The sequence below is a fragment of the Clarias gariepinus genome, chromosome 4 (genome assembly GCF_024256425.1).
Source record: "Clarias gariepinus isolate MV-2021 ecotype Netherlands chromosome 4, CGAR_prim_01v2, whole genome shotgun sequence".
In the NCBI taxonomy this organism is placed as follows: Eukaryota; Metazoa; Chordata; class Actinopteri; order Siluriformes; family Clariidae; genus Clarias; species Clarias gariepinus.
Window position 1 is genome coordinate 11,268,155 of NC_071103.1, and position 11,547 is coordinate 11,279,701.

The following is an 11,547-nucleotide window of genomic DNA, read 5'->3' on the forward strand; positions in this document are numbered from 1 at the left end:
ACACCCCCTGCAAGGGCCCCCTCACCACTACCCTACACAAGATATCATTAATTTATTTATTTAAGCCAGTGATCATAGCTGTAAGGAGAAGACATGGTGCTGAGAACCCACCTCCTTGAGACCTACAGATCTACACATATTTACACACCTCATTTATACACTACAGGCAATCGCCAATTAGCCTACAATACATGTCTTTGGACTGGAGGGAACCTGGAGTACACAGAGGAAACCCCCCAAGTACGTAGAGAAGATATGAACTCCATCTTAGTGATCAGATGCGGGATGCAAACCCCCAACCCTAGAGATAAGAGGCGACAGCGAAACAAGGACCACAATATGGAAAATGACTGGGCAACATAGCACCTTATACATCTGCCAAAAAGAAAAAAAGAAATGCTTCCATAATATAGTCATTAGGGCAACTAAGTAAAACAATAAGAATTAAGAAGAAAAACAGATGGTGGACATCTTAGAGAAATAGGATTTCTGTCAATGGTGGTTTAGTTTAAATTACATTATCACAGATTAGATTAGATAAAACTAGATCTGATTAGACACAGGGCCGAGGGCTGGAGGAAATGGTCATGGGCAGATTTGTTCCACAGACAGCAGAACACAGGATCTCCACACAACATACTGCAAATTCCAGACACAGAATTAATACTTCATATCTTTTCTAAATCTCTGCCATGGTAATATATAGGGGCCCAACATGAAAAAAAAAAAATCTGACCCTATTCTGATGGTCACATGATAGGAACAACCATGGTGCAACTACTGATATCTTCAGAGGAAACATAATACAGTACTACACATTGCTGCCATAATTATATTCGAGTTTTAATAAAGGGCATGGATAACAACTGTTGAAATGTGTGTACATTTTTGGACCCCTCTGTGTATATATAAGCCACAAACTCAAAGCATGCAAGTGCAAGAGGGCTGATGTCAATGTGTATTATGGTATTAAGATCACTTGATCTGTAGTAATCATATATGAAACATGTTTCCCCTCTGTGGAACTTCTTAAATGTTATTAAGAGAAAGCTGTCTTTAAAGAAATGTTTATGAGTACTTATCATTTCATCTTTTAAACATGTTTGTTGGCACACAAATTCAATGCAAAACTACACACTACTGTACTATTAAGAACTCATTTCTAATGCAACATATGTACATTTCTTAGATCGTAAAAAAAATGACATAATTTTATTCTATAAACAAATTCCATAATTGCATGCAATTTATAAAATAAAAACTATTTATGTGACATTCATAACAATGTCATATATATATATATATATATATATATATATATATATATATATATATATATATATATATAGAGAGAGACAGACAGATGATAGATATAGATAGATAGATAGATAGATAGATAGATAGATAGAGTACTTTTATCATTCCAAAGGGAAACTGTAATGTTACAGCAGCCAGTTAAGTTAAAAACAAACAAACAAGAAAAACTTTTATGATACACTGATAACAAAAGTACAGTTAGACAGGAATCTGAAAATCTACATGGTACCTAGCACATTTGGTGATGGGTGTTACTTACAGGGTCAGATCGCCAGCTTAATTCCCTATTTTATCTGAGCACTTAGGAGTAAAAGACCTTCCTCAAGGGTCCAACAGTGGCAACCCAATGGCGTCAGGGCTCAAACCGAAGACCTTTTGATCAGCAGTCCAACACCGTAACTACTGAGCTACCCTTGTTTCTATGCACATGTACATGATGATTAAATACATTTTGTGTTATTAAGTACACAAAGTGTTGCTTAAAATGAAAATGAGATCAGATTTTTTTTTTGTTTAAATGCATGTGGCTGGTTTTGAATGTGCATTTTGGCAGGTAACTGCTCTCTGCTCAGTACTGCTTTCTACACTGACCTCCTTTCACCCATGCTGTGTATGCTAGTGCAACTAACGATTGTGATACATATATTTAAACATCCCAGTTCTGTTTGCGTTGTGTGTTGTCATACTGTATGTTCTGTGTTGATGCATAATGATCCTGGAGAAATTAAATTTTGTCACAAAAGGAATATCTATATAATTAAAAGAAAGGTTTTGTCTGTACATTGGTCAGAACTAGCTTATTTAATGATACCTTTACATTTCATACATTGGAGGACCTAAATCCATTCTCATGAAAAATTCTGTCTGTATGTCTCTATGTATGTCTGTCTGTATGTCTGTCCAGCCAGATTTTGTCACAGGATCAAACATAACTGACTGGACAGAAATGAATAAAACTTCGGAAGTACTTAGGTATTTGGCTGGAGTTAAACCTGTGCCATAAATGAAATCAAAATGCTGTGTAGAAGTAAGGTTATGAGCAGGTCTGGCACAGATTATGTCACAGCATCACACAAAACTGGGAGTGTATTATTAGGCTGACGACATAAGAAGTACAACTTAGTGTAAACAAGGCGTAAGATACTTAAATTTACAAAATTTGATTTCTTTGCAAAAAGTTAGTCAGAGAGTTCTGTCTTACAGAAAGACAGGCAGACATGTACATGTGCTTTAGTTAAGAGTTGTTCATGAACGATTAATTATTTTTGAACAAATCTTTACCGTGACCCAAAAGAACGAATAGTCTTGGAGAGTGTTTTGTTAATTTTCTACTGGTATGCGCAAATCATCGCAAAATCCTAGTAGGTTATGTACAGGGACCAGAATTGAGCGATTCTTTCTCAACGACTCTTCCACTCTGAGTTGTTCGTTCTTTGGTCACGTACCTCCCATAGATGCTATGCAGTGCAGTACACAGGAAACAGAATTGAACAGTTCTGCTCAATGAGTCTTCTAGTCTAAATCGTTCGATCCTTTGTCACTTGACTCCCACAGACGCTATGCGGGCCAATAGATTCAAAAGAACTTGAAAAAATGACTCAAACTGGAAGATACAAGAGGTGAGCTACTCATTGTGTTTATTATAATATGTCCTTAGCTGCATTGTAATATTTTCATTAATAGAACTATAGCCAAAATTTGTGTATGTAGACGTATTGGGAGTTTTTTTTTTAATTGAAAATGCAACATTTTATTTTATTCAGAAAAGCGAAATGAACTAAATGACTCAAAAAAGATTTGTCCATTTTGATGAACGTGATTCAAAGAACCGAGTCACTAAAATGATTAAAACTTCCCATCACTAATGTGCTTTAATCTGAAACAATAATATTACTGATTATATTAAAGCTAATTTGAAGCTAACATTTCTACAAACTTCTTTTTTTTTCTGTCAGCAACGCGACCCTATTGCTAGCTCAACAGTAACCTTTTTGACTTGATCTTTGCCGCGTTTGCTTCTTTGCATCCAATCAGATTGTAGGTGGGCGGGGGCTTGAATCCGCTCCGCCCACAGCGCACCCAGTCTCGCGCTGGAGTAAATCCAGGAATATAAAGCCTTTGTCCGGCTACAGCGAGCAGCCACGCCGTTACATCCGAGACACCAAGACCGTTCCATCGAGCAACCATGAGGGAGATTGTGCACATCCAGGCCGGCCAGTGCGGTAACCAGATCGGTGCCAAGGTAAGCAAAGCTTTAAAAACGAAATATAAAATATATTGCACATGCATTTGAGACAGACTGCAGCTTAGAGATGCAACAATGAAAAGACTCCAGAGGAGTGGCCTTCCTGCCTCATTCAATCCTTTATCTCTTTTTCATTTGTATAACCGTGCATATATATATATATATATATATATATATATATATATATATATAAACCAGATGTCTGCATGACTTTCAATTCCTAATATTTATATTAATTATAAATATCTTTCTATTTTCCAATCAATGTAATGTAAAATAGTTTTATTCTACATACAGCAATTTTAATTTGCATATGAAATCAGTCCAAAATATCATTATTTACTTTTATTTGTAATGGTAAAAGAATAAATCTCAGATAATCAAACACCCTCTTGTGCAGACAAAAATGTCTCGATCTCTTTTTTTTTCCTATCATAGCCACATCCCAAACCCCAAAGTTAAGCTATGTGAAAATAAATGTGATTATTAATAGGAAATACAGCGCTGTGAAATGTGGACTTGGGTGCGAACCATGAGCCATCTTTATCGTGTGCTGTTGCTGGGTGTCACCCGTCCCTTTAAACAGCTGTCACACCGGCGAGGAGGACATTTCATTAGATCAGTACTGGTATTAGATCAATACATTATGTATTTATAAAAATATTATAGAAATATTGTTTTCTCTTTGGTTAGACATATACATGCATAATGAATTTTTAGACTATTTACCTCCGAAAATGTGGATATCTTCATCGGAAGCTGTTGCTTTTCGCTTGGAGAATAGAGAAGGGTGGGGCAAGAGAATCATGGACAAAGAAAACTAGTCCTCAGCCTAGAAACCTCATCACAGCGACATGGAGGAAGACTTTTAGCTTTCTTTTTGTGTTATCCTGTAGGACGTGCATGATTTTATATATATATATATATATATATATATATAGGAGCATGCAGATCCTTTTGAATATTTTGTTGTTGAACGATGAGCTGGAGTAGATGAGGTGGAATGTCTGCCATGATGGGCTGCAGTCGACGCTAATTGCATGATTTGTTCTTATCACTAGAGAAATCTGATCATGTTAGGAAAATCATATACAGTATTATGTAATGACTCATTATATCTTCTATTAACATTATTGACGCTTTCCAGTTTTATCACCATAGGCTGACTGAAAATGTCCTGATTAAAAAATTTTCTTTAAAGAAGAGTCACATTTGTCTGAGATATTCAATAGGCTTGGTCAGCCCAATTCTTTTAAGATAATGCCTTCAGTGTATTCCCCGCATTAGTGGGCGTGGATGTGCCTCGATATTCAGGAGGCATTGAAGTCTGTGTGTGTGTGTAAGAGAGAGAGAGGGTGTGGGGAGGGGCGAGCCCCAGCAGATGGAAGACGTGGCTCTAGCAACGGGGTCTCCAGCTGCTCGGAGACTTGGGGTGAATAGCAAGTTGGTAAATCACGGGTTTGTCCCTGGCTGTTTAACAATGCAGCCGCCCTGAGAATAGCTCCGGCAGAGAGATGTGTGAATACCCTGACATTACTGAGCGGTGATGTCAATTGATTTTTTTTTTCTCTCTCCCCCGACTGGTACAGTTGATGAGAAAGCAAGTTAGGTTTGGTTTGTGTGTCTGATGCGGGAATGGGTTTTGTCTTCGTGGTTTGACGGAGTAACGAGAGGGAGGTCTTGGCTCAGACTTTGCGCTACACATTGTCCTCATTCTTTCAAAGCCATTTCGCCACACTCACCTCGATGTCTGTCGACACAGCCTTTTCATTTTATCCTCTTTTTCTCAGCACTTTTAATCTGAATCAGACTGTCGTATTTGGAGTATACAAAGATATTTTGCCTAAACATCATTAAAATAAATTAATTAGCAATTTCAGGCAAGTGCAATATTTTCAGACACAAAGAAATGAGGACGCCACATGTTGCATTTGATTCAATAAAGACTTACATTTGAGTCGATACATGAACTGCGGGGGTACTGGAATGCAACCAGACACATGCAGTGCTGTCGTTATGTTTCCACCCGTTCCAGCCTCATGTCTCCCGGACATGAAATAACAAGTTATTTTGGACTGTGGATGAGCTGACAGCATGATTTTGTAATGGAAAGAAGTCAATTAAGTTAATGATTTTTATTTCAGTTCTGGGAGGTGATCAGCGATGAACACGGCATCGACCCAACAGGAACCTACCACGGGGACAGCGACTTGCAGCTCGACAGAATCAGTGTCTACTATAACGAGGCTACAGGTACTACTGTAAAAAACACACACTTTACTTTAGCTCAGAGATCACATACAGGATTAATTAATAGCTATGTAATAAATAAATTACCGCTGTCGTTATTAACCTTAACGCATATTAATCATACGCAAATTAATCATATTAATCACATACAAGTTTGACCCTAATGGCTTCCCATAATCGCGTGATAATAATACATTTAGCTTGGATAATAAGATGACTGAGGAAGCATCGCCAGGTGTGCTGAACAGTGTGCTTGAGCTACCTTTAAGCGGAACTGATTTTACAAGTACATTAAACGTACAGCACTGATAGAAATATTAAAGATGAGGAAAATTCGTTTCAATTACTTATCTCGACTCTTTGTGTAGAAATTCACACATCACAGATTTTTTTTTAATGATTTTTTATTTTAGTTATGTTTATATTTGAGGTGGCAATACTGTATGTTGCAGTTTCTCTATAATCCTGCAGGTGGCGCACTCTAACTTATTCACATATTGCAAGGCAGCACAGCATTCAGAGTTGTAGGAGCATGTTATTTGTTTAGTCTAAAAATCATATAGAATCTGGATGTTTTTAAAATCATGAATCGCAATTCAAATCGAATCGGCTGCTAGGTATCGTGATAACATCGTATCGACTAGGTTCTCGTCGTTCCTGTCCCTGATAAATAACCATTTACCTAATCCATTATATGTTATCTTTATGTGTGTTAACCTGCTGTCCTTTTTTTCTCCCTCTCTTTTTAATGAAGGAGGTAAATATGTGCCCCGTGCTATTCTTGTTGACCTGGAGCCTGGCACCATGGACTCAGTGCGCTCTGGACCCTTCGGACAGATCTTCAGACCTGACAACTTTGTGTTTGGTGAGTGACAGGGAGAAAGATTTAAGGATTGATTTACTTCATTTTTAGAAAAATATCTGCCTTATTTTATGACAATCGTTGATATTCACTCCTTGTATATCGATCCAGGTCAGAGTGGTGCAGGTAATAACTGGGCTAAAGGCCACTACACCGAGGGAGCAGAGCTGGTGGACTCAGTCCTGGATGTGGTGCGTAAGGAGTCTGAGAGCTGCGATTGCCTCCAAGGCTTCCAGCTCACCCACTCCCTGGGTGGCGGCACCGGATCCGGTATGGGCACGCTCCTCATCAGCAAGATCCGGGAGGAGTATCCCGACCGCATCATGAACACCTTCAGTGTGGTGCCTTCTCCTAAAGTGTCTGACACGGTGGTGGAGCCCTACAACGCGACGTTGTCCGTGCATCAGCTGGTGGAGAACACAGACGAGACCTACTGCATTGACAACGAAGCTCTGTACGACATCTGCTTCCGCACTCTGAAACTTACCACTCCTACTTACGGCGACCTAAACCACCTCGTCTCCGCTACCATGAGTGGCGTCACCACCTGCCTCCGCTTCCCCGGGCAGCTCAATGCTGACCTGCGCAAGCTGGCCGTCAACATGGTGCCCTTCCCGCGTCTTCACTTCTTCATGCCTGGTTTCGCACCTCTTACCAGCCGGGGAAGCCAGCAGTACCGCGCTCTCACCGTGCCCGAGCTGACACAGCAGGTATTCGATGCCAAGAACATGATGGCTGCCTGTGATCCCCGTCATGGCCGTTACCTTACCGTAGCCGCCGTCTTCCGCGGCCGCATGTCCATGAAGGAGGTGGACGAACAGATGCTGAACGTGCAGAACAAGAACAGCAGCTACTTCGTGGAATGGATCCCCAACAACGTCAAGACGGCCGTGTGTGACATCCCACCACGAGGCCTCAAGATGGCCGTCACCTTCATCGGTAACAGCACAGCCATCCAGGAGCTGTTCAAGCGCATCTCTGAGCAGTTCACCGCCATGTTCCGGCGCAAGGCTTTCCTGCATTGGTACACCGGAGAGGGCATGGACGAGATGGAGTTCACCGAGGCCGAGAGCAACATGAACGACCTGGTGTCCGAGTACCAGCAGTACCAAGATGCTACAGCTGAAGAGGAGGGCGAGTTCGAAGAGGAGGGCGAGGAGGTCGCCTAAGAAGCGGAGACGATTGGGAAAGGGCAGGGGAGTGGGAGCAGGATTAGTGGTTTTTAAGGGGGTGAAAAATGTAGCACAGCACATGCGGAATCAACCGTAAGTGTCTTGAAGTTAATGTTAGCACTAGTCAAATGGGGCCAAAACAACCAGAGGAGTCTTGAACAAATGTTCTTCAGCACAGAATAAAAAACACTAGTAGTTATAGTTATCCATTACGAGCGTTATATTTCTTTACCGTACCAATGTCTTCACTTCCTCTCCGATTCACAGCAGGGAAGATCTGATGTGGCCTACTTTCTCTTACCCAGACTAACTTTGATCCCACCTTAGACATGATCTTCAGATGAGAAAAGCACTGAGACCAGTTTAAGTCTGTGTTTGGGAAACCAGCTATATCAATCTGGCCAATAAGATCGTTGCAGGGCTAGACGAATGCACTCATGTTCAGTAAGGATGCTGTGATGGAGAAGGTAGGAAGCTTCCCTAAAGGTAATATGTGTGTTCAGACCCATCATTTTTTATTTTCTGTTTTTTCCCCTTTCTTTTACTTTAGACACTTCCTTTACTGTTTAAACGTACATCGGAACCCCCAGAACAGATTCAAGTCAGAATGATTCTAAAAGTGTTCGTGTATTCCTCCTAACGTGGGTGTTGCACTACAACGGGACAACTTTGCACAACGATGCCACTTCAGCATGTCCTTATTCACAGTATTCAGTCAAAAGGTTTACAAAGAGTGTCAGGCTTTGATGGAACGATGGAAGGGAAACGAAAAACAAGGATGAGACTCGGACAGAGAGCATTGTTCAGTCTTCCTGCCTGGACGCCAACCAACGTCTGCAGAGAGGGAAGCCTGGACGGCTTCGATGGAACTAGGAATGTAGAACGGATGGTGCGGGAAACTTTAAATTTTTTCCAAAAGACCGATTGTAGAACGTTAATAAGAAAGTAATGCAGTTTTTTTGACATAAATCTAGAGAACACGTGTCGTGTGTCCTGTATCTGAGCCCAAAGCTTTTAGACTTTTTTTTTTTGGAAGTTTTTTTTTTTTTTGCATGTTTTTTGTTTCTTTTCGATCATGAGGTGTTAAGAATGTCCCTTACATTTTATACTTCAATTTCCTAATGGAAGGACCTGAGCCTCTGGGGAAAAAAACAATAAAATAAACGTGAAACATTGGCTACTTTTTGACTCTTTCTTTCATATCGACAAACACATGGCAAGACATTTTACAGGGTTAGCTTATGAAATATATTTATTATACTGTTTTATACTATAATGTATTACAGTATATAATATTAATAAACATTAATAATAATATAATTGACATAAAAGCAGAAAATTCACCACATGGCACAAATATATCAGAGATCAAGCAGCTTTTGGTCTTCAGGCAAATTTTCACTTGGTCCCTGGTAGAACACTGGTTCCTTTATAAAATAGTAGGACACTCCTAAACAGCTGGGATAAAAGTTTTAAATGCTCTCTTTGGACCTTAACAATCCTGGATCCAACGCCAAACCACAATATTTCGGCCACTAAATGGCACTGTGTGTAGTATAAGAAATGATTTTAAGAACTCAAGGCAGCATGGTGGTGTAGTGGTTAGCACTGATACCTTGCACCTCCAGGTTTCAGGTTCAATTCCCAACTCAGGGCTGTGTGCATGGAGTTTGCATGTTCTTCCTGTGCTTGGTGGGTTTCCTCCGGGTACTCCGGTTTCCTCCCACTGTTCAAAGACATGCAGATTAGGCTAACTGGCGTTCCCACATCGCCTGTAGTGTGTGAATGAGTGAGAAAATGATTCATTCCCCCTATACTCTGACCCTGTATACAGTATAAAGCAGTATAGATGACAAGGTCGAGTGAGAGTATAAGAACTCAGTATTAAATGCCTACATATGATAATGACTGAATGGTGCTGTTCAAATCAATCACAGACCCCCTGCGGCTGTGCTGCACGGTAGAAGTCATAAGACTAACCTGTTTACTGTATTCTGTCATTAATGATTATAGGGTTCAGCTGCAGGTCTCGCACATACAGTAATATAATGTCTTTATCTGTTTAGTGTTTTAAAGTGTTTAATGACGAGGTTTAGAGCACAACCTAGGCAATATGATGAACTCAATTTGATTGCATTTTAACAAACTATTCAAACATGACTGTGAAAAAAAGAGATCAGAAATAAGCAAAGAAATAACAGATACACATGATCACTTTTATGATTGTTTTCGCAAGTTTTTTTTAAATTTTTTTTGGTTATATGATCTTCCCATATTCCAGCAATGTTATAAAAGTAATGATAACTTTTATTCTACCTGACATATACGCACCCCAAATCCACAGTTTGATGTCTAAAGGCTCCCCATTAGCACACACTGGCAAAGCTTCCATATAAACACATATTTCTTCATTGAGTTGCCGACACAGATCAGAGCCCGCATTCACAAAAGTTCTTAAGCCTAAAAGTTGCTCCTAGTTAGAAAATTCTAAGAAAATGTGTAGAATTATGACATTTTCTTAGAATTTCCCCTTATATTTAGGACTAAATCTTGATGAAGATAAAAATTATTCATGAAAGACCTTAAAAAGTTAAAATTTGTTAAAAGTAAGGAAGAGGACGTTAGGAGGCTTCAGAGTTTCTATAGCAGAGGACAAAATGGCGAAAAGAAGAAATATTCTCCAAACACTAAACATTAAAGTAAACACTGCTCTACTGTCCTATTTGGGTTTTCTTGTTGTTTTACTTCTTTCCATCTCTCCTGGATTGTTGGCTACATACCATCCAAAAGTGCGACAGTCCTGCAATCATGTAAATTGGTAAAAGCTGAGCCATTTTGCTCCCATCAATCTAAAATGTATTCCAAGTAATAAAATCAGTATAGTAAATAAATGTAAGAACTTTAATATAGTAACTAATGTTTGGAAATTCATTGCTTTAAAAGTAGACACATCTTCAACATTTGGCTGTTTAATTAACTGTAAGATATATGGCCTATAACAGAAACTTTACATAAAGTGGCCAGCATTCATGATTATACAATTTACTTATCAAACTCCTCACTAAAATAAAGGTTTTTGGACCTTACTTACTCAGAGTTGCTCTGAGAAGTTTCCTAAATGACTTTTAGTCTAGGATTCCCAGCTAGGACATTTTTTTTGGGGGGGTTCCAATTTTCTCCCCAATATTAGTCGTAGCCAATTCCTCCCCGTCACTAGGGGGCTCCCACATTAAGGCTACTACTACCACTCAGTCGGGAGGGCGAAGACCTTCCCGTGTTTCCTCCGAACCGCGTGACGTCAGCCGACTGCATCTTTTCGAACTGCTTGCTCACGCACCATTAGAGGTGGAGTAACACACTCAGAGGAAAGCGCTAGCCGCTCCTTCCGCGTGCGCGAGCTCACAGATGCCCCTAATTGGCTGTGGAGCCGTGATTGGAGAAAAGAGTGTTGGAGAAGAGAATATTGTCCAAAATAAGGTCAATACTTGACACTCCTTCACACCCACTACACTATATGATAGGCAGCCACAGGAGCTCATTTAGCAACAGGCTAAAACTTCCACGCTGCACAACTGAGAGACACAGGAAATCATTCCTGCCGGTCGCAATCAAACTATTTAACTCGCATATCTGATCACACCAAACCATAAACCACACACATATGCACAATTCACCTTAATAACCATGTATACTGTGTATAC

General features: G+C 39.9%; 1 protein-coding gene across 1 annotated transcript; it reads left to right on the plus strand.

Moving 5' to 3' along the window:
* Positions 1 to 3,445: 3,445 nt before the first annotated feature.
* On the plus strand, positions 3,446 to 9,022 carry tubb5 (tubulin, beta 5). Its single transcript, XM_053494635.1, has 4 exons — positions 3,446 to 3,559; positions 5,707 to 5,815; positions 6,567 to 6,677; positions 6,786 to 9,022. The coding sequence occupies exons 1-4, from the start codon at positions 3,503 to 3,505 to the stop codon at positions 7,841 to 7,843; spliced, it is 1,335 nt and encodes a 444-aa protein (XP_053350610.1). The 5' UTR covers positions 3,446 to 3,502; the 3' UTR covers positions 7,844 to 9,022.
* The last annotated feature ends 2,525 nt before the right edge of the window (positions 9,023 to 11,547 follow it).